Genomic DNA, 23,861 nt, shown 5'->3' on the forward strand with positions numbered 1-23,861 from the left:
CATTTGAGCTCTTAGCCAACATACAGACTGGCACCAAAGGTTCGCCTCTGGGCTTACCGACTGCCCTAGCAGCTTGCTTGTACTCCTCACCATCTGAGAATGGCAGATTGATAGTGGCTAGCACGTGCATCCAATCTCGCTCATCTTCTGGACAAGGGATATGCTTAGTCAAAGACCTGTAAGATTTTCTAATCTAGGCGTCACCTTTCAGCATGGCTAAGATGGCATATAGGTCGACTGGTGTTGTCTTCCAAGTGTCCATCTCTACCCTCACTACTTCTCTTCTATTACCTAAGAAGATTAGACCATTACCCCAGTCCTCTATGACCCGTGCATTGCGCATCTAGGGCAAGCCTAACAGGATGTCATAGTCCACTCCCTTCATGACTATAAAGGCAACAAAGAATTGGACTCCTGCGATCTTCAAGGGCCAGTTCTTTAGTACTCCCAATGGCCTCACCTTCATTCCGTTAGCTAGTGTGACATTAAACTTAGCATTCTCAACAGGTGGGTTACTCCAAGTCTGGAGTATTGCATAGCTAAGCAAACTAATTCCTACCCCCGTGTCTACAATTCCCATTCTTGTGGTATCTCTGAGAGCTAAGACCGGCAAGAAAACATGCATTTTTATGCCTTCCCAAAAAGCATTGACGTGCAAGGATTTAGGCATTGAGTGCAGCATCAAACTCGATATTTGTGTCTCTGCATCATGTTCGTGCAAGTCAATGACAGCTTGCTCCATCGAACCTTCAACCCACTGTTTCAGCTCTTGCCACAACGTCGGATGCTACCTAAGCAGGTCTCCTAGGCTTAGCATCATAGAGGTCATCACGAGTGTGGTGAGGAGATTGCTAGCTGCTTGCTTTTCTCCAAATCCTGCATTCCCACGCCAATGGCCTTGACTGATTCGCTTGCCCGTAGCATTCAAGCTCTATCTAAGCAGGGCACTGCTTGTGGTGCAGTCGCGTCTCTCAAATTTGGTCGTGGTGGTGAGACTGGCGTGCTTATGCTTGACTGATTTGCTAGCCCGTATCATTCAAGCTCTATCTAAGCAAGGCACTGCTTATGGTGCAGTCGCATCTCTCGATTTTGGTCATGGTGGTGAGACTGGAGTGCTTATGCTTGAGCGATCATCGATCTCATCTTCCAATATGGGCTCAGCGTCTTTTAGGTATTCTTGGGCCTCTTTCACCCACTCCTTCACTTTCTCGATGGCTTCGAGTTGGCACTTTGGGTTGGGGTATTCCCCTACCTTTGCACTTACCTTCTCAACCATCTTAGAAGCTAACGTTTCTGCCTTTGCGTCTGACACATTTTTTCCAACAGGCAGCATTGTGGCACTCTCCATTTTAGCATAACCTTTGCGTCCGATTTCTTTTTCCTTCGCTTGCGACTCTTTTTTCCAATTGAGGTTGCGTCTAAGTTACTAGGCCCTGGCAATGATATGCCGCCCTGCTTTGTCTGCGCGCGGGTCATGACATGCAACGAAATGGGTGTGGCCTCCCTGTCGAGTGTCTCGACATCAAATAACCCCAATGGGACTCATGGCACGATTGCCCAACTAGAGGATGATTTCCGTTTAGGGCAATCAACAAAGAGATAAGTGATTCCACACTCCACACATCTAAGATCTGCCTTGTCGCAGTTGACTTGCTCCCTCTCGGAGCAACACGAGGAGATATGTCCTAGGTGATTGCAAGTCCAACATGAGATCCGCTTTTGGGTTTGCCCTCCTACGCCTCTACCTCTACCTCTACCTAATGCTATCACTAATATTGGCCTGTAATCCATAAGGATCGGATTACCCTCTTCATCATACGAGACGTAAGGATTCATGTAAGGTTTTTCATCATTCGGCTCCTCCACATAGTGGACTAGAGCGTCGCCTGGTGGATGGGTTACGTAGGGTCCAGGTGGTCTGGGTATTCCTCTGGGGTGGTTTATCTCCATCCTAGGAATGGTTGGTTTAGCGTCGTTGGGTGCCGAGAGACCCAATGGGGCTCCCCTTCCGAAGAAGTTTGGCGGCCTATTCGCTAGGTAAGGCTGATCGTAAGGTTGCGAATACGGAAGTCTCCTTGGCAGTCTGCAATGCATAGCATCGTGGCCGAACCTACAACAATTTGCATGACCAAATGGCACACAAATTTTTCCCAAACAGCAAAAGCCCCAAATTCCGGGCCAAGATTGCACAAATCAGCATTGTGTGTTATGCACACGAACCCCAGTTAGAGGGAGGAGTTTCAAAAAAAAAAATTTGAAGAAAATAATGTATTGGATGATGAGTCCGTTGACCTGTCAAGACTCACAACGCCCGTTCGCGCCGCACGGGTCCAGTTAGCTGCCGCGTTCGTCGTCAACTGCCCCGCTGGTCGTCGCTAGCTGGTCCCACCGTCAGCACGCCGTCTCATCCAGTCACCCGTCATGCTGAAGCCCTCTGGTCCCGTCACGCAACAGTCGCCTCCACCCCGTTGGACAGCTGTCCAGCAATCCGCGTCACAACCTGGTCGCCTGCAACACTTACCCTGTTGCCCTCAACTGACCTATCATCTGCAGCCCGTCAAATGCTGGTCACGCCACCTAGCCTTCGTCCAGCTGACCACCGTCTACTGACGCCTACCTGACGCTAGTCACCTCACGCCCGTAACCTGCTCTGCTACCAATTTGTTGAGCACAAAGGTGGCGTGAGGATCGAGAGACACAATGCTTTCACTCAGTAGAGAGACGGAGAGAGAGAGAGAGAGAGAGAGAGAGAGCAGAGTAGAGAGGAGAGTGAGCACGATTTGTGGGTACAATGATGAGTGTACCTCTTTAGGTTTTTAGATAGATATATATATGAAAGTACAAGTGTACTAAAGGTGTGTTCACACCCGAGCACAGCTATTTTTAATAATAAAAGGTTGTAAATCCTTTTCCCTCATGCCCATCATTTCAATTGGTGAAGAGATAGATTTCTCTTTAACTGTGAAGTTTCTAGGCTATTTTGTAATGTAAAAGTTTTCAGAATGTGAGATTGAAGTCAAGAAAACAATGCTAGATAGGATTTAGAGGGGTTCCTCTATTGTTTCAAGGTCAAATCAATGGTTTCTTATTTATTATGTTTATAAGATTTGCTGGTTGATCTAATAGTGGAGCTAATTGTACCAAATATAGTATTTGGGTCAATAGTCTCCAAAGGATTGTCATTTAGAATAGTAATTGATTATAAATCAACAATTTGCACGAGGGCCCTTTATTCCCAACAGAAAACACTGCAATGACTGATGCAAAGCACAGTGAAGAGCATTTTGAACAAAATCTAGAGAAATTACCATGTCCAAAAATTTATGCAGAAACAAAAGATGAAGCAAAAGCGAATGCTGCTGCAAATTAAGGCAATAAGCTACTCAAGGAAGGATGAAGAAGGCTGAATACAGTGCAGCCACTGCACAAGGTTGTACTACAAGTGACTGTTGCAGGTGATCTGAAAGCTGGTGCTATTCTGGAAGTGCTGCAGTTTGACCAGCCGTGGGAGCCTGAGTTGCATTCGAATGGGAAAGACAGGATGATCTAACAAGGTTGCACTCTAGGAGTTCTAGCCTATCTGAGCAATTGCTTCATTGGATACTTCCCTTAGATCATCTTCTTCTTCTCTTCCTCCGTTGTCTCTAGAGAGCTCCGTGAAGGCATCTTTGCACACGCCTTCTCAAAGCCTTTTTCCTATTCCTTCTGTAGCTCACCATGAAAGAGTGCATCTCCATCCACATTGGTTAGGCCAGCATCCAGGTCGGAAACGCCTGCTAGGAGCTCTATTGTCTGGAGCACAGCATCCAACCTGATGGCCAAATGCCAAGTAACAAGACAGTTGGAGGTGGTGATGATGCATTTAATACCTTCTTCAGTGAGACTGGAGCAGTGTTTGTAGATCTGCAGCCCACTGTTATTGTTGAAAATCGCATTGGCACCTACAGGTAGCTGATCCATTCAAAGCAATTGATCAGTGGCAAGGAAGATGCTGCCAACAACTTTGCCTGTGGCCATTACACAATTGGCAAGGAGATTGTGGACCTCAGCCTTGGTCGGATCCGCAAGCTGGCAGACAATTGCACTGGTCTTCAAGGCTTCTTGGCCTTTAATGCTGTTGGAGGGACAGGCTCAGGCCTTGGCTCCCTTTTGTTGGAGCGTCTATCAGTGGATTATGGGAAAAAGTCTAGACTTGGCTTACTGTGTATCCGTCTCCACAAGTCACAACCCCTGTTGTTGAGCCTTATAATAGTGTACTGTCTACTCTACTGGAGCACACAGATGTTGCAGTACTGCTTGACAATGAGGCGATTTATGATATTTGCCGACGCTCTCTTGACATTGATCGCCCTACCTACACCAATCTCAACAGGCTCGTGTCTCAGTAAAATCAGCAGAGAAGGCATACCACGAGCAGCTATCTGTTGCAGAGATCACGAACGGTGCCTTTGAGCCATCCTCTATGACGGAGAAGTGTGACTCACGCCATGGCAAATACATGGCATGCTGTCTCTCGTACAGAGGTGATATGGCCGCCCAATTGACAATTTTCATTGATGATTAGGCAGTGTGATGATGAAAGATGGCTGCCGGCTGGTGTTTGAAACATGAAGTTGTGGTGTAGATCACGGGCACAGGATGACGACGTAGCTGGGCAGCAATAATGGTGGTTTGAAGACGACGACGGCACGACGACATAATCTCTGATGTCAATCAGAGACGAAATATAGAATGCTTTTTATAAAGCTTTTCGTTTTTTACTGATGGCGCCTCAAACAGAGGTGGAGAAGGATACTATTGATGAACGCCTTCAACGTCATCATTGATGTTACAAACGATGCTTTTTTTTTCAAGCTTTTCTAAAGCTTTAAGAGGTGGCGGATGATTATAAAAGCAACAATGAGGCTGCTGAAAAGGAATGGGCAAGCTCAGCAGAACAGGAATACAACTGCTGCTTCGTATTGGAGGACGTTTCACTGATTGATGCATCACCTTCTCCAACAGTGCCTGGAGTGACAACAAGGGTAATCTTCCTATCTACTTACCTGCCAGCCTAGAATTCTGAAGAGGTAAAGACGATGCAGAAGGTGGCAAAGGAGGATGACAACTTCTCAGACACAAAGCGCCTAATCAGACTTGCCGAGAAGAACTAGAGGCACCGAAGTGCTTACGGGAAGGATTTGATGTTGAAGTGGATGATTTGGAGGTAATCGACATCTCATGCAGGTATACGATTATGGAAGAACCTAGAAAGAAGATTAGCTTTTGCAGGATTAATGCAGGAATTTGTCCTCGTTTTCTCTTCCTTGCTCGCTGGTTTATCTCAAAATCCTCAAGACTCCTCAAAAAAATCATATTCCTGTGCAACATCAGAAACTCATACATGGCAACTATCCGACGAGACATGAAGGTGCAATTGATGACGAGCATTCTGTCTAGTCATGGTGTATGGGAAAGGGGAGACAAACCTGCTGCAACAATCAAACCTTTAAATGGTTTGGGTGATGGAACCTTATTACTTGGAAGTGCCCTATCTACACTATCAAAAACACTTTCAACTCACTTCTCTTTTCATGCACATTCACAACAAATTATGCTCTCTTGTGATCAAATTTTGAAGATCTCTTGTGAATTGATTCATTGAACTTCTTCTATTCTATCCCTTGTGTGTATCAATCAAGAAATCTATGTATGAGAACATATCGAGAAGATTGAAATCTTTGTATTCCCACTTCTCCTTATCATGCTGACATATGAAATCGTTCGAATGAGAATCCTAACCATTCTTTCACTCCATGTATTTATCTTGACTTAAGTACTCTTCTTAATCTTTTTGCTCCCATCTTGCTAAGCGCCCTACGGCGAGCGACTTCCACAAACCCCCACAAGAACCTCGTGCGACATCGCGCCAAAAAGGTGTTTTAAGCGTCTGTATGGCCTTCGGGGGTTCGCACGGCAATGGTTTGGGTCAGTCAGGGTCTTCAAGTTAAAATTTTGAAAAAATCCAAATTCGGCCCAGCAGCTCCAAATTGCAGAGGCCGAATGTCCGATTCGGCCCATCTGAACGATTGAGGGCTGAATGAGAAAGGGCCAAATGCAACCGGTCCAAATGTCAAATTCGAACCTTCCGTATATGGTTGTGTGAGGGCCGAATGGCGGCCGAGTCAAGTGGGCCGAATGTGAGCTTGTCCACCAAGTGGGGTTGGCCGAGTGGTGAACGTCCGAATGGTAATGGGCCAAATGGCCGAGGGCCGATTCTGGGGTTCGGTCCACAATCACAGTCACTCGAACGAGCCGAACGCGGCACAATTTTGACAGATGTAATGACAAATCGATTCAATCGCACGATTTCGATAACTAGACGTAGCATGCACATCTAGATCAAAGCTATAGATAGAGGAGAAGAGTTGTGTGTACCTGCAATGCGCGAAAAACACCTGGGTGAAGCGATCAATCCAACGCGAGCAATCTCTCTCTCTCTCTCTCTCTCTCTCTCTCTCTCTCTCTCTCTCTCATGCTATAGTTGCAAATGAGCTCTTCCTTGGCTTCTTGGGTTATAAACCCTTCCCCGTCGGCTAAGGCTTGACCTCTTCAATCACTCTCTTAGCAACACAAATCCATTCAAGCACTCTTTTTTTCCCTTTTTTCCTTGGTTTGTGCCCTGTTTGGGCCTATTTTACAACAACCACCCCAAAGCTTTCCGCTTAGATTTCTCGATCCTACCTACTCTAAATGCAACAAAAATCAAAAGCAAAGTACTGAATTGATTTCTCCTACTTGCCTAATCATCAAAAGCACAAAATACTTACTTGCTTCAAAGATTAAACTCTCAAATCTCCTACCTACAAAGAGCACCGATTCGGGGATGAACCCTACTTCGACGCTCGATTTGAAGCGCGGAAGTGCTCAAGCTTGAATCCGTTTGTCCCTGCAACGAAACCAAAATGTAGAGGCGTACTCACGCTCAACCGCCAAGACCCACGAACCGCTTATTGTTCAAGCATTTAAAGCAAGCACCTATGGCTATCTCTCACCTAGCCGACATGCCTTCAATCCTACCGGGATGTAGTGAGCTTACCTCGATGCCCAAATGAGTTGCCTCCTCCCTCAAGCACACCAGTAGCTCCACGATTCCTGATGCAAGCTCAAGCATCCTCAAGTCTCCACCTCCAAGCTCCATCCTCCATAGCCGCGCGCAAGACGAGAGGAGAAGAAAAGAAAAGAAGAAGAGAGAGGATGATGGAAAGCTTCACCTCCAAGATCCCTCACCCTCACACACTCACTCCCTCACGCTCCCTCTCTCAAGTACACACAAGCAAGCAAAAAGAAGAGAAGAAGAGAAGAAGAGAAGAAGAGTCCACTTTTGCCACACACCAAAGAATGAGCTTCTCTATTCACTTTTTGGTTTTTATACATAACCCTAAATCCCTTTCGTGCGGTCTGGCGCTGTTTTGTAATAGTTTTAGGGGCGCCTTGCATTTAAAAATGCGCTTTTGCCTTTGGCTTGATTTTTTAGGCCGCCCTTGCACTTTCGGTAGTTTCCCTTCTTGCTTCTTCCGTTGCATCCGCAGTCTTGACTTCTTTTTTCTTCCGTCTCGAACTGGGATTAGCAATCATCAATGTCCACACGTGTTGAGCTTGTCAACTCGACAAACGTGATCTGCGATTCACTGCCGCTTCTGCAGCTTGCTTGCTGTCCCATGATCTCCACACCAAGCCATCACCTACTTATGCCTAACCTATCAGTGTCGCCTGCTTACACGTCTGACTCACGCTTGACCTGTCACAGCTCACGCCTAATCCGCCTGGTCAAAAAATGAACTATCGACTGCCTCCACTGGTCAGCCTGGTCAAAAACAACCTTATCGCCTACCTCGCTTGGTCACAACTGACCTATTGCCTGCCTTGAGAAGTGTGCACTCCTTTGCTGCAGCTCTGATACCAGTTTGTTAAGGTGAGTGCGAAATCAATGCGAGACGGAAATGAAATACGAGCAGTGTTGAGAGTGAGAGTGAATCCCAAGATGAGTGTACCCAAAAGTCACAGTATACAAAGAATAAAATGTATTTATATGTTAGGGTACAAATAAGGGTATGCTCACACCCATATAAGTTTATACACAGATTAAGGGGCTTTACACCTAAAGGGACTTTACACCCAACACATTTGATATGAAAAATAACTATCTAACTACTCATACACATACAATATGACTCATGTGACATAGCTAACATTGATGGATGATTATTCATGATTCTAAACTATACAAATGAGCATTTCAAATAACATCACTATCCAAATGCATCAAGTCCATTACTCATCACCAATAGTACTTTAAATTAGAAAAAGCATAGATGGATAAAAACTCAAACCAAATCCTTGCAATCTGTAACGTGCCCGCTCCTCAAATCGCGGGACACGTCTTAGCAGTCCATCGAGAGATATATCTAGAAGACGCCACCTGGCACTCCTAAGGAATGACACAGGGTTTGCCAACTAGGGTCTCTCAAGTCTGCCTCGCAACGGAACTTATCCAGCCGTTCCCACTAAGATCGACCTAAAGACCAAGTTCCTGGCAGTCGGGTTCTCCTAACAGCCTTCTAGCGTCGGTCGGCAGCCGCTCCACTTTGCATGGATACAACTGGACCAAAGCAGACTCATACCGTACTTGGTTCAAAGAGAATGGGAAACGAGAGGGATACATCACTCGACCTCTCTACCCGTAGGGCATAGTCCCATTCTGGTCCCCTAAAACGGTATGAATCGGGATTCTAACCAACATTATCTAAGGTCATCGTCCGATCTTTCTTAACATTTCTCGTTAACATTTCCTTTGAGGAAAGCTCTTGGCTAACCGAGACCACCCTACCGTAGAATGGACCCGACGGTCACATCCACCACGCTTCCCTCGGGGGTTGTTTTAGTTATCTAATTACCTACCACATTATGTTTGACACATGAAAGCAGCTTCCTTAATTAACCCGTTAATCACAGGTTCCTTTACGTAATTTAGGGCACAGACACGAAGACAAGATAACAAAATCAAATACTTCCTTAACTTATCTTCAGATTAATGTTTGTCTCCTGCCCATACATGAGAATTAAGTGTCCCTTTCTGCCTCCGCAGAAATAATCCTTCCGTATCCCGGAATACATCAAGTATCATGCCCGAAGGCTATCCCAACAATCTACAGGATTGCTACTCCAAGTTCCGCCCGTAGACTAGTACACGGGCCTCGAGATTCCATCTCGAGTCACGTCGGCCTCTTGTGCGGGATCTGGAGGCAAGGGATTTACAGCCAGAGCCTCCCCTAGCACCCAAGCATCGTCCCGCTCCAAGCAACGCCCACAAAGAGACCTCTCGCGGCTGGTTAGGTCCATAAACCCGGCGCGGCTAACAACCCCCTTGGATAGGGCCAGGCAGATTGTCACAAGACTATGACAACTATTACCTTTTTGTTGATTTCTTTATTACATATTTTATTTGGTTTTTCTTTTTGGAAGGATCCCTCTTGAAATCTAAACGCCTGAGTTGCATGTCCAGTTTGTGAAACGGACAGGAATGTCTAGTGAGTCAAGACTGGACAGTTAAGGTCCAGTATAAGTCTGGAAGAGACTGATAGCACTGTAGATTGACAAGCCTAGAAGAGACTTGTAAAAGTATATATGGACAAGTGTGTTGAAGAACTAGCCTGGAAGAAACTAGTTCAAAGTGAAGATGGACAAATCTTCAAGAGATTAGTCCATGTGGGGTCATCAGTGGAAATTCACTTTCAGTTGAGCTACATTACAGATTTGGATGTAGCCATAGTCTGCAAAGATGGTCAAAAGACTAGTGGGGATGCAATAGAAGCAGCTCCTAAAATTTAGGAAGTTACTATTTTTTGACCCCAGAATCCGTTCGCGTCATTATCTTCGTTTTTGTACGAGGATTAATCCTCTGGTCTGTGCCGAGGTCAAATTTTGAACCAAAGATGGAAAATTTTAGACCGAAAGGTTTAAACAGGAGAATTGTTACATGTATGCTATGAGTCACAATTTGGCCATAAATTCCCAAAAGAGAGAGAGAGAGAGAGAGAGAGTAGGAGGCAAGCTCAACCCTCTGTGCATCATAGACAAGGTAGACCAGCTCTTAAGAGCTCTCCATCTGCAGCAATCCATCTCCCTTTCACAAATATGAGCCCCTCATACATTGAAACTTGTTTTTGTGTGACACAGATAGTCAGAGGTAACTGATCCTGCCTCTCCCTCCAACTTTTAACCTGAAGCATTAAGTGTTTTTCCTTGAATTAGTTCCTTGAGCAAAGGAGTTCAAACAATGTACCTAAGTGTACAGTCACGATCATTTCGAAGGCTGTTTGTACGACCAATTGCTAAGGTGTGATTCCCTTTCCCCGAATACTTCCAGCATTCGATCCTAGGACATTTGCGACTTGGCAAGATCCCAAAGGTTCAGCAAACTAGGTTGCTTGTTTACCTTTTTCCTTGGGTTAGGGTTTATATCCCGTTGACCCCAAATGATCACTACCTTAGGTTTCCCTATACTATAGTCAAATAGTTCCTGGACAATCCCGTCGTCCTAAACTTGGTTGGTCAATTTGCTTTCTTGGCAATTCACAACTGCCCTAAATCCATAGGTCTAATGGACTGTATCTTGGACTCAATCTAAGGTCCCTTTGTCTTGCGCGGGCCTCGACGGTTGCGACTTACTTGACAATTTGTCTAGTTTATTGAGTTTCACAACCATAGAGCCTTTGATGGACAACCCTTTGTTGGAAAAGAAACGACTAAGTCCTTGGAGTTGGATTCTTAGGTTTTCAAGGTATAGCAATAAACCCTCCTTGTTGGTCATCAGTTGGACATCAACTTTAAGTAAAAAAACATCTTCTAACCTTCAATCTTTAAGTGTGATACTATGCAAAATTTTTACTCTATATCTTTTTCTTTCCTTCCGCCTAAGCCATGAATGCAATATACATTCGTACGCAGTGTATGTTAATCAAAGGCCTATGATTCATTTAACTCTCAATGAAATATAAATTATGATTGCCTTATATCTTCCTAATGCAATTGTGATACATTTCTTCTCTGTCACTACAACCCCTAGTGCACCCTTATCTTTCCATTCCCAATGTATGCAATGTAACTTGAATATCCTCCCCCCCATCACCTAACTTATAATTTCCCAAGAAATAATATGGCTTCGTCAGTTCATGCAGTTCTGGGCAATAGCATCGCATGCAAAATTTCAACATAAAATCTATCATCTTTTGTTTAAAGAAAGCTATCATTTCATTCAAGTCTATATGTCCTTTTCCTTTTCTATGTACTTTTATCATGCAGATCTTCCTTTCCTCTTGACTACATGATATGGGATTATTTTCAATTTCAAAGATCTATTTACATGTGCTACTATATGATCGAGAGCAAGGAACCTGAGCCTGAGCGGTCGGGGGGGGACATGTTATTTGCGTTCCCGCCGGTGTTTCTAACCGCATTTCCGTCGACTCATGATGGTCCTGCAGCTCTAGTCGTTTCCACGTCTCTCAAGCTCCTTCTCTTCATCTCCTCTCTCTCTCTTCTTCTTTTTCTCTTCTCCTCTTCTTCTCCTTCTCTCTCTTCCACTTCTCCTTCTTCTTCTTCTCCTCTCCCTCCCTCTTCTTCCCCTTCTTCTCCTCCCTCTTCTTCTCTCCTCTCTCTCTTCTCCCTCTTCTCCTTCTCTCTCTCCCTCTTCTTCTCCTTCTCTCTTCTCCCTCTTCTTCTCTCTCTTCTCTTTCCCTCTTCTTCTCCTTCTCTCTTCTCCCTCTTCTTCTCTCTCTCCTTCTCTCTCTTCCTCTTCTCATTCTCCTCTCCCTCCCTCTTCTTCTCCTTCTTCTTCTCTCTTCTCCCTCTTCTTCTCTCTTCTCCTTCTTCTCCTCTCTCTTCCTCTTCTCCTTCTTATTCTCCTCTCCCTCCCTCTTCTTCTCCTTCTCTCTTCTCCCTCTTCTTCTCTCTTCTCCCTTTTCTCTCTCTTCTCTCTCTCTCCTCTTCCTCTTCTCCTTTTTTCTCTCCCTTCCTCTTCTTCTCCTCTTTTCTCTCCCTTCCTCTTCTTCTCCTCCTTTCTCCTTCTCTCTCTCCTCCCTCTCCCTCCTCTTTTCCTTCTTCTCCTTCTCTCTCACTCCTCCTCTTCTTCCTGACAATGGTGCGGGGGTGCAAGGATGATCATCGCGGCATACCCAAGCAAGTGTTGGTAAATGCCCTGCACGTGGATGAGGATACCTTTGACGAGCTGGAGGGGGGCACACTATCGCACGGAGGGGGAGGGAAAGGGTGACAAGCACGAGGGGGCCTACTGCTGCCGCCGACGCAGAGGGGGGGGGGGGGGGGGTGGGGGAGATGTTACACAATCAAACCAACAAGGTTGGAGCCTAGTGGTTTAAGTGTGGGTTGAGAATTGTGGGTGCATAAGTATCCCCAATGGCACAAATCATTTCAAATTAAAAATCCTTGTAATCAATATCAATAATTAATAATAAGCCATAACAATGTATTAAATGAATCAATTACATTTTTTTAGCAAACATGTTATTCCATGTCTTGTTTTGTTTACATCTCCTGCTTGTGAGCCTCAATCTAAGTCAAACGAGGACTTAAAGGGAGCTCTATCATTGTCTTAGTTTGTCACTGCCTATTCACACTGTGCACTATAGATAAGTGCATGCATTTGCGACGTATGCCATGTGCCAGTAGGGGCACCTCATTTACATCCTATAGCTAGCCAAATCAGCTCATCAAACATCATGATGACCAAGTCGGCTAGTTTATTGCTGGTCATCCCCTATTTATGGCTGCCCTACTCTATGCCTCCCATATCACACATCATCATTCCAACCATCATCATTCTCACTCATCTTCTTGAGTTAGTTCTTCTACCACAATCTAGCACCCTCCCTCACGCACCTCCGCCACATGCAAGGGCTGATTGTGTGTAGCCTTGTATCAGTGTTTTCATATCAATGTTCCTCTTTGCATTTCATCTCTATTCTTTCTCTTCTAGTTCTCTCCATGTTCCTCTTCTCTTGTGCACTCTCACACAATGGTCATTGCATACATACATTGGGATAGTGTCGATTGCTAATATGGGACACAAACTCTTGGGATACGACCTAATACACTGCTGACCCTAGGCTCAAGGGTGAGTTCATTTGGCTCTATCATTGGGAGGTGAGTCTAATGCCCCACCCTTTTGTGGTTATTACATCGCGGGTACGACTTATGTTCCATCTTGTGTGCAAGTTGAATCCTAGTGGAACGCTTCAATATCCTACTCTCAAGAAGCTCTTTTGCCACTTGATTTTGGACCTACATGAAGCTAGATAATCATTGATACGTGAGGGTGCCAATCATGGCATGCATCCAGCTAGATACAAAGAGATAGTGACCAAGTTACAACCTTAATTATTTGAGATTGACTTGAGAGGGGATCTTGATGGAGTATGTGACCTGCCTAAAAAATGATGGCATCATGTTTGTCATGGACACATTGATGAAGTAGGTGTTGCTTATATGATGCAAGTAAGTAAAGATGTTGCAAAGTTTGCATAGTACAGACCTCTAGAGAACATGGGCTGCCAAAAGAGGCTCATCTTTGGCAAAACTCAAAGTTCACCTACACTATAGGCTTCATACAAATTTATCCTTTGGGACACCTCATTGGGCCACAAGAAAATTGGTACACATTGTAGTCCAACAAGAATATGCAACTATGCTTCAAAGCTACTGCAAGGATCATCTAGCTCAAGCGACGAGGGGTCATTCAGCATTGTAAGGAATCAAGATTAGTAATGTAATGTATTAATTATAGTTACCCCTGAATGGAAGAGGCATACTAACTTTAATGTTAGCAACCTTCAGAGCATCACGGACAGATTCCTACTTCTACTCCAAATCAAGAGGAGCCAAAGCTTGTTGACTTAGATGGATCACAAAAGTTCAGAGCAGGTCTTGCTGCATAGGTACAAAACAGAAAAGAAGGAATTACAGTTCTTATTAAGGTTCAAGCTTTACTCTAAATAGAAGGCACAAAGACCTGATGAGTCACAACTGGCTGAGGATTTCCCTATGCCTATCATGACTGTTCCTGAGCTAGCAAGATTTTGGCCATCCACCCCTAAATAGATTGCTGTGGCCCCCACTACAGGAGGCCTCATATAGAGACCCAAATGCATATATAAAAACTAGGAAGATGGCATCTACAATGAACCAAAATTGCTCAACTTTGAAGCCTACCAGAGAAGAAAACCCAATGCACAGGCCGACTGGTCTCCACATCTTCATAGTAAGTGATAAAATCCTCCTTACTCCAGACATTGCAGGTGAATCCATCAATGCTCTGTTGGCCGAGGTAGGTGGCATTGTCCATCCAATCCGGCCGGAGGATGCCCACATTGAAGGTGATGGTGAAGCAGGTGGCGGCGTCGAGGTCGTAGTAGAAGGAGGTGCCATTGGTCCACTCCACGTCGTGCAGCACATTCTTGAGCTGGTGCTGCATTATGTTAAGGTTGCGGCCATTGGGCCAGTCGTACCAGAGGTCTGTGGCCTGCAGAGCGCCCGAGCTTGAGTTGATAAACAGCAGGGAATGGAACTGCAGAGGCCAGGGCGATGGTGTGGGGCTGTCTGGGGACGCAGCAGAGGAAGCTTGCACATCTTTGTGTTTAGGGTAGCCACAAATGATGATAAGGAAGAAGACGAGACGAAGCAGCCCAGCCATTAGCTCTTGCACCTGCCGACCACCAGGAAAAGGAAATGGAAGGTTTGTAGCAACAGTTCCTGATCATGTCCTGTGAACATATTGACGAGCCATCTGATCTTCATTTTGTTTTTGTAATGCGGTTGTATTATATTAAGTAAAGGGAAGTTGCACCTTACATCGAGGATTCAGGCATAAGCCAAAGGTAAGCTACAAGTTGCTTCTTATACAAAACCTTTCATACATGCACTTACGCCCCCCCCTTTTCTTAATCAAAGCTTAGGTATCACTTTTCAACCTCTGTGAATCAACTCAATGCGATCAAGCAATCTTCTACTAGGAAACACCCCTGCATTCCTGTGATTCCAAATAAACTTAATCACTAGTGCCCTCAGTAAAAGAATTACTTTGATGAACTCCTCGTCGAAGTTACCATGGTCACCAAACATGACAACTTGGGCAATTAGGGAGCTGCTCCAAATCTTGACCTACTTCTAGACTAGCTGGGACTTGAAGCATTCCCAAAATAGATGATACATTGATTCTTCCTTTCTGCCACACATAGGGCATAGAGGCGAGATCAAGAGTCTTCCAACTAACTTACCTCAAGTAGGTAGTTTGCAAGTTAGCACTCTCCACCACATCATAAAGTTGAGACTAGTGGATTTAGTGTACTTCCACATCCATTTTAGTCTCTTTTCCATGTTTTCAAATAGGTAAGACGAAATCTCTTCCTCCATGTCTCAGCTACTTGCAACACAATATGTGAGTCTACTTTACTTCCAATTTTAATTCCTTTGCTATCTCCAAGGAAGGCTATCAAAGGTTTATCAGTAAACACCCTTTGCCTAACAGCCATTCGCCTCCCTCCCCCCCTCCCCCATAACTTATTGAATACATTAGTGAGGTGCTAACAAGTTCAAAAAGATACTCAACTTTGGCCAACCCTTTTTGTTGAGTTTTTATATAATCTTTTCTATATATTATTTAAAGGTTTGGCTCAGGGATCCCGAACTAACCAAAAGCCTCCCAAGCCTATGTGGTACAAGGAGGAGAAGTTTGGTATTCAAGAAATAAATAGGGCTCTTTCTTGAAGGGTGAGTATGGGTTATATTCTCTCTCTCTCTCTCTCTCTCTCTCTCTCTCTCTCTCTCTCTCTCTCTCTCTCTCTCTCTCTCTCTCTCTCTCTCTCTCTCTCTCTCTCTCTCTCTCTCTCTCTCTCTCTCTCTCTCTGTGAAAGATAAGTTTCTTTGTTAATCAAACACGTGAGATGATATGATATTTTATTATTAAATATGTGCATGCAATGTGTACATACTCTTAAAACACCCACAAATGCACATATACTATAAAAAAAGAGTTGGATTTTTTTAAAGTCAATGCGTAAGATGAGATAACAATTTTCATGGATACAAATATTCATGCATTGTATACATACTCTAAAACCATGCAACACAAAGGCAATAAAAACACATGAACAACATACATATACACACCAATGTACATGTGCACATGTGCAAACACATATGCACATGAATGCATATACATACACATGTATATCTATACATACTCGTATACATATAAACCTGTTATCAAAATTACAAGAAGAAATATGGGTATATAAGATGATGATTTAATTTTTTAATGGATTTTCAATATTGTTTGATCGTCGCATGATTGTAGTTTGTCGTGTGTAAGCGTGCGTGTATGACCATAGTTGCTCATGCTTGATAGTTAAATGGCAGGGACTAATGTGATTTGTTATTGGTGCAGCAGATTATTAAATGAAAATATTATATTTCAAAGAGTGATTATGGTGTGCAAGGGATATTTATTGGGCACTCAAGTAGCGCGGAATTGTTATATTCTAGATGCATGTTTATTAGCATAATGGTTCTATCTACACATGCACTAGTGGATTATTTGAGGGAATTATCTATCTGACAAGGTGTTGCTATGGTGGAATATACTCCACCAAAGTGCCCATAATCCTATTACACGGGATGCATTCCAAAGCTATTTAAATGATTCTTTCTTACCTTCTCAAATTCATCTCAATGCTCAAAGAAACTAGGCAAATCTTTTATGGCAAGAAGGTGACAGTGTAGTTACCTACACTATGCAGTTTTGGCAATTTCTATTGTTGTGTATGCTAGAGGAAGTACCAGAAGACATGCTCCAATGAAAATATGAAGATAGACTCAACAAGCTAAGCTTCATTCTCTTAACCCTTCCTCTTTACAAGCTACCATATCCCATACATATGATGCTGAAAATAATTTCAAGATATTGTGTATGTCCTATTACTCAACAATCCACTCAAAATTGTTTTCATGACAACAATCAGAATCCATGAAAGCCTTTCATTTCCAACCGTTTAAATGCTATTTCATCTTCTCGTCTACCCAATTTCACATTAAGGGGCGAAACAAATCAACAAATGGGAGCACCCAATGTAAACTTCCAAAATAAAAATATCAATGTTCAATGTAAGAAGTTTAAACTGGCATGTTACCCTTGTCATAATCTTGGCTATCTATGAGTAAACTACCTTTCAAATTGTCAAACAACAACAATAGAATCACCAACAACATCAATACTCAATTGCATAATATCAAAATATAGTACTTGATTGGACCATCGACTCTCTACAATAAGAGGCAACAACTGAAGATAAACAAGGTACATGTCTCTGTTCATGCTTTATTAAAGATGCAACGCATTGTGCAAGATTCATATGTAGTTATTTTGCATGATGACAACGGCTACATGATTTCATTTATAAGAAATTGATTAGAAGATTGCATTTGGAAACCACTTCAACATTATACAAGGTAAAATATGATTTATAAGGAATAAGATATAATGAAACTTGTGAAGTTAGAGGTCTAGAAATCACTATGGATTCTTATAAAGAAAAAGATAATTTTCTTATGGCTCCTTTATAGTCTTCCAATATCATACTAGTTATGCCTTTTTGTGACTAGTATAACATTGACATTGACTATCACATTCATTTGATATCTTTTGATTTCTAGGGAGAGCATATTACCTTGCATGACAATACAATTTTAGAGTTATTTCATTTGATCTCGCATACCTACGCCAAGTGTGCTCTTAGAAAGCAAAGCAAAGCTTGCATGATTTATGTCACCCAGGTTGAGAATCTTGAGGTTGCACTTCGTATGCCATCACAAAAGCACTTTCTAGCTACCTATAACAACTTTTTCATCGATGACTATCCACCTCAATTGCCACCATCTACAAGAGAGTTAGACCATAAGATTGAACTATTTCTTAGAGTTTCTCGTTCATTGAAGGCACCTTATAGGCATGGCTCACTTCACCAACATAAAATTTCATGGAAAGCCATTGAACTTTTAAATAAAGGCCTTATGCGTCCTAGTTCGTCACCTTTTGGATCACATGTATTTCTTGTTGAGAAGAAAAATAAAACATAATGCATGTGCATTAACTATAAGACACTTAACAAAGTCACTATCAAAAATTGATATCATATACCTTATATTGATGATCTACTATATAAATTAAAGGGAGCTTTAATTTTTAGTAAAATTGATTTAAAGTTAGGATACCATCAAATGAGAATGGACGCTATTGATATTATTAAAATTACTTTCCGTACACAATTTAGTCATTATGAATTTATTGTTATACCTTTTGGTTTAATAAATACACATTCCACTTTTGCTAGGCTTATAAACAAAACTTTTATTCATTACCAACATTTAATCATTATATTTTTTAATGATACTTTGATTTTTAGTAAATAAAAAAGTGAACCTCGATTTTAACCAACCTTTCTTTTCAATTGTCATTCACTGATGCTAGTGGATCACAAATAGGTGCTATACTAATGCAGAATGACTAACCCATTGCCTATGAAAGACACAAATTGAAACCATCACAACAAAAATGTAGCACTTATGATAAAGAGTTATTAGTTGTTGTTCATGTTCTAGATATCTAAAAACATTACCTTATGGGTTCAAAAGTTTTTAAAAAAATTGATCAATAAGCCATAAAGCACATTTTATCTATGTCATTAATTTTTAATAGGCATATTAAATGGGCTTCCTTTATTTAGAACTTCCATCCCCTTAGCCATTGTTCCCATGGTCATGTTTCTACTCATCATATTTTTGGTTATGACAAGATAAAAAATTATTTATTTAAATCATATTTTTTCAATAGCAATTTAATCTTTTGATTCTTTGATTTCTACTTATCCTTCTAGCCTTGATTTTTGTGGTGTACGGCATCATATGCATGATTCTAATATTACCATTTTTATGCTTACACTTTGTTAATGGGTTTTTGTATTTCCAATAAAAGTCGAGTGTATCTCTACAATTTAGAGTCACTACTATGCATAAAATGCATATACCACCCTATATGGGCCATATCTATATTCAATCTACTTTAATTGCTTGCAAACAATTTTTCTATTGGCCTAATTTAAAACATGATGTAGCTCAATTTGTATTTGAATGTCTTAATTGTCAAAGGGTTAAATGCCATGATAGTAAAACATTTGGTTTCCTCATGTATTTATTCGTCTCTACTCGTATGTGAGAACAGATTTCTATGGATTAAAATCTATTAATAGACCTCCAAATATCAAATTGGCTACTCGCTATTATGGCCCATTTCGTGTTATACACAAGATTAATGATAATGTTTTTCGATTGGGTATACCACCACACTAGCAAATTCGTAACTCCTTTTCCCCTCCTTTTACATTAATTTATTGAAACCCTTTGTGGGAGCTTTTGCTCAACCACCAAGATCCACAAACCACTTATTGCTCAAGCATTTCAAGCCGAATGCTAATGGCTACCTCTTACATAGCCATATGCGCTCTCAAGCCTACAAGTGTAGTGAGCTTACCTCAATGCCCGTTTGAGTACCCTCCTCTCTCAAGCACACCGATAGCTCCACGATCTGTGATGTGAGCTCAAGCAAGCTCATCAATCTGATGTCAAGAGGCATATTCCACGGTGGATTCCATGATTATATTTATTTGCCGGGGCTCGTACACAAGGTGGATTCCTTGTGTGAGAAGTTGACGGGGACGCCTGTCCTTTTCAGGCATTAGATTAATTGAATGTGCACATGGGTGATTCCGTAAAATACATGCTAAATTAATAGACGTTTACAAGTTTAGATATAACATCCCCCCCTTGGTGACCCCCGAGCCTTTCCCCCATGGAAACTCCCCCCCTTTAGAGTTTTTTTTAAATTTAATTTTTTTGAAAAAATTTTACCCCCCTCTCTCTCCCCCTGCCGTGAGCATGGCAGGGAGAGAGAGAGAGAGAGAGGGAGTGAGCTGGAGATGGGGGGCATACAGCCCCCAGATGGCGAGGAGCTCCCCCCTCCCCTTGCTGCAGCACGGCCCCCCCCCTCCACTTTCTGGCAGCGCGCCCCCCCCTTCCGACGACGTGAACATGTGGCTGCCAAATGGCGCATGGGTCACACGATGGACCCCCTAAAAAAACTATATATAAGGGCTCAGCCTTTATGCAGGGGGGTAGAAAGAAAAAATGAATGATTGGGCCGTCATGCTGAGAAGAAGGAGAAGAGAGTGGGAGAGAGAAAAGAAGGAGAGGGAGAGAAGAAGAAGGAGAGGGAGAGAGGAGAGAAGAAGAGGGAGAGAAGGAGAAAAGGGAAAGAAGGAGGAGAGGAAGAAGAGGGAGGGAGTAGAGGAAGAGAAGAAGAGAAAATAAGAAGAAGAGAAGTAGTGAGAGAGAAGGAGAGGAGGAAGAGAAGAAGAAGAAGAAGAGGAGGAGAGGGAGAGAAGAAGAGAAGGGAGTAGAGGAAGGATAAAAGAAGTGGGAGAGGGAGAGAAGAAGAGAAGGAGAGAGAGAGAGAGAGTAGGAGAATAAGAAAAAAGAAGAAGAAGAGAAAGAGGAGAGGAAGAGAAGAAGGAGAAGAGGAGAAAAATAGGTAGACGGGGAAGAGAAGAGGGAGAGGAAAAGGGAAGGAGAGAGAGAAGGGAAGAGGAGAGGGAGAGAAGAAGAGAAGGAGAGAGAGAAGAAGAAGAGAAGAAGGAGAAGAAGAGAGAAAGAAGTAGAAAAGGAAGAGAGAGAGAGAGAGAGAGAGAAAGGAAGAGAGGGAGTGAGAGCTGGTGAGTAACTTCAAGGAGCCACACCCAAACCACCCCTCGGTGAAGGACCCCCATCTAGCGATCTTTCCTATGCGAAACTATCGTCCTGAAAACCGTCAAGGTCCGGATTGTCCAATCTCTGCGAAGCGAATGGCTCCCAAGAAGAAAATCGCGGGAAGCGTAGGTGCCAAAGCTACCATTGGTACCGGTAATGCAAGAGAAGCGAGCGAAGTGGCCAACGCAATAAAGACCCCTATGAACACGAATCAAATCCAGGTTCTTTAAGCTTTGTAATTAATTACATTTTATTTCTCGTGAAAGAAATGAAGGGGTTAGCTATGTGCATGGAACACGAACGAGTCTTAGGCGCTAGGTTGCATGCACGAAATGATAGAGTATGGAGTTTGCATAGCTTTTACACACATAAAATGATAGGATTTTTGCATTATTTCACATAAAATAATAGCTTTTGAATCAGTTCAGTGCAGGAATAGTCATTTAGAATTCATGCTTCGCGATCATGACTAAAAGGAAACACATGAAATGATAGTTTCCGCTCATAGGATGCAATTGCACTGATGGATAGAAACCTAGACCTTCATGAGATCCGATGCATTAGGAATAAATATAATTGCTTGCGAATTGTTTTATCTATCATGCTGTGGACTATTGCAAATGGATCCGTTCCTAGCTTAATTGAAGCTAGTGACTTAACCCTAAATGGATTGTTGACCCAAGTTATTCTTGGTTGTTTGAAAAGGTTGTAAATCCCTTGAGCAAGTGTTTTGATACATCCAAGTTAAATTCTGATATTGTGCATGCAATCGGATTGCGATGCCTTGAAGCAAGAGGTTGTGCATTCAATTGTTTGTTAATGTGGTTTTGGATGTTAACCCAAGTGGGGTGTGTTTGATGATTGCATGGCCGGGTCTAAGATGACTGATAGCCATGGAAACAAAAGGGATGTTTTCCCTAGTGATTGTTATTAAGCTGGTTGCTTCAGCTATGGATTGATTTTCTAAAGGGATAATTAAGGAAGGATGGCGCTAGCTACCCCCCGCGAACTGCCAAACCCTAACCAAGGGGGTTGTGAGTTCGCGCCGGGAATGTGGACCGAACCTGCCATGAGAGGTCTCTCCGTGGAAATTACTTGGCGTAGGAGGACGCTTGGGTGCCAGTGGGGGCTCTGGCCGTAAATCCCAATACCTTCGGGCCCTACACAAGTGTTTTACGTGACTTGAGATGGGATCTCGAGGCCTTGATACTAGTTACAAGGTGGAATCTTGGAAGGATAAACCTTCAGGTTTTATTATCGGAAGACGGAAGGATTTTTCTGCGGAGGCAGAAAGGAACACTTAATTCTCCTGTATGGGCAGGAGACACACATTAATCCGAAGATAAGTTAAAGAAGTGTTTGATCTTGCTTTAACTTGTCTTCATGTCTGTGGCCTAAATTATGTAAAGAAACCTGTGATTAACAGGTTAATTAAGGAAGCTGCCTTTATATGTCAAACATAATGTGGTAGGTAATTAGATAACTAAAACAACCCTCGAGGGAAGCGTGGTGGATGTGACCAATGGGTCTATCCTACGGAAGGGTGGTCTCGGTTAGCCGAGAGCTTTCCTTAAAGGAAATGTTAACGAGAAGTGTTAGGAAAAAGTCGGCGGTCTATGACCTTAGACAATGTTGGCCGGATAAGTTTGTTGCGGGGCAGGCTCGAGAGACTCTAGTTGGCAAACCCCGTGTCATTCCTTGGGAGTGCCGGGCGACATCTTCTAGAAATATCTCTCGATGGACTGCTAAAACGTTCCCGCGATTTGAGGAGCGGGCACGTTACATTAGAGTTCACACTCGAATTAAATTAAGGTTAGGACAGAGTTCCAACCTATTTAATTATTTTGTGGTCAAAGATTGTTAGGTATTCACTTTTGTTGGGTTTTATTTAATTATTTTCTAACAATTATGAATGCTTCAGTTGATGTGTAGAGCAAGTGGTGGTGGCATTGGGTAGCACCAGGCAATGATGCGAATCCAAATGCCTAGAAGAGTTACAATTTTTGATGGGTGCACACCTTATCACAAAATGCGTGGTGCTAATATTTATTGAAGCGTACTTATTTATTAAAGTGCTTGACAAAATATTTATTATTTTGTATGTGCATAGGCACTCGGTTCAATATTTCATTATTTAACATTTGTATTTGGGCACAACCCGCGACTTTTGGATGCCCAAACGCCTTACTCTATAATTGGGCAAAAGAAAATGCAAAAGCAAAAGCATGTTATCTGTAAAGTGGGCTATTTTTTAGCTTGAAGATAAATAAATCTATAAATACATGCTTTGTGAAGTGCTCCACAAGGCATGGGGGGAGATTGCACCCAATTTGTCTTTTTGTCTTATGTCGTGCAAATTCCCTTTTGGCTTTTATGAAGGTTGGTAGAGTTCTTTGTTCTTGGGGACCTTCCTACATTTGCTACGCACACATATAGCATTCGATCTGCACACTAGTGGTATCAGAGCGAAGTTGAGATCAAGAGCTTCCAATCGCTTACCATCTCATGCGAAGGCGAAGCTCTTGAAACGAACGGGCTCTACAGGATATGTTGTGACGAACTTACAATACATGCATGTTCTTGGCAGTGAAGAACCCTTTGTTGTACCCTTTGATCACAAAGGACCTCTCCCAGGAGGCAGATGACCACTCAAGAAGTCCCTTTGTCAAGACGTTTTTTCTCACAGAGAGCTTAAAGAGAGCTTCAATTCTAATGCCTCACATCAGTAATTCGGCATGAACTCGTCATCGTCAATATCGTTCAAAACGTGCTGTCGTCCTACATCGAATTCCTTAAATTCATTAAGGTTTTTAAAAGCTTAAAGTTATTAAGCTTAACTAAAGCTTAAAGTTTCAATTATCCATCTCCTCCATAGTAGGTATTCACACTGTGGTATTCCTGAACCAGTTTTGAAGTTCCAGCAAGCCCTTGTTCCCACCTGCAACTTGGAA

The 23,861-nt window shown here is 42.7% G+C and overlaps 1 protein-coding gene and 1 pseudogene across 1 annotated transcript in view; one reads left to right on the top strand and one right to left on the bottom strand.

Moving 5' to 3' along the window:
• The window catches only part of LOC148024960 (uncharacterized protein At4g14100-like), a 40,108-nt gene extending 25,223 nt beyond the window's left edge, over nucleotides 1–14,885 (bottom strand). Inside the window, exon 1 of the mRNA XM_087694643.1 lies at nucleotides 14,269–14,885. Coding sequence (XP_087550769.1) covers nucleotides 14,269–14,749 — 481 coding nt within the window. The 5' untranslated portion in view covers nucleotides 14,750–14,885. The remainder of the gene's footprint in view (nucleotides 1–14,268) is intronic.
• On the top strand, nucleotides 3,718–4,564 carry LOC148024961 (tubulin alpha chain pseudogene; annotated as a pseudogene).
• Nucleotides 14,886–23,861: the final 8,976 nt, after the last annotated feature.

Source organism: Lygodium microphyllum, chromosome 15 (genome assembly GCF_053477565.2).
Source record: "Lygodium microphyllum isolate KBCC chromosome 15, Lygodium_microphyllum_v1.1.10, whole genome shotgun sequence".
Classification (NCBI taxonomy): Eukaryota; Viridiplantae; Streptophyta; class Polypodiopsida; order Schizaeales; family Lygodiaceae; genus Lygodium; species Lygodium microphyllum.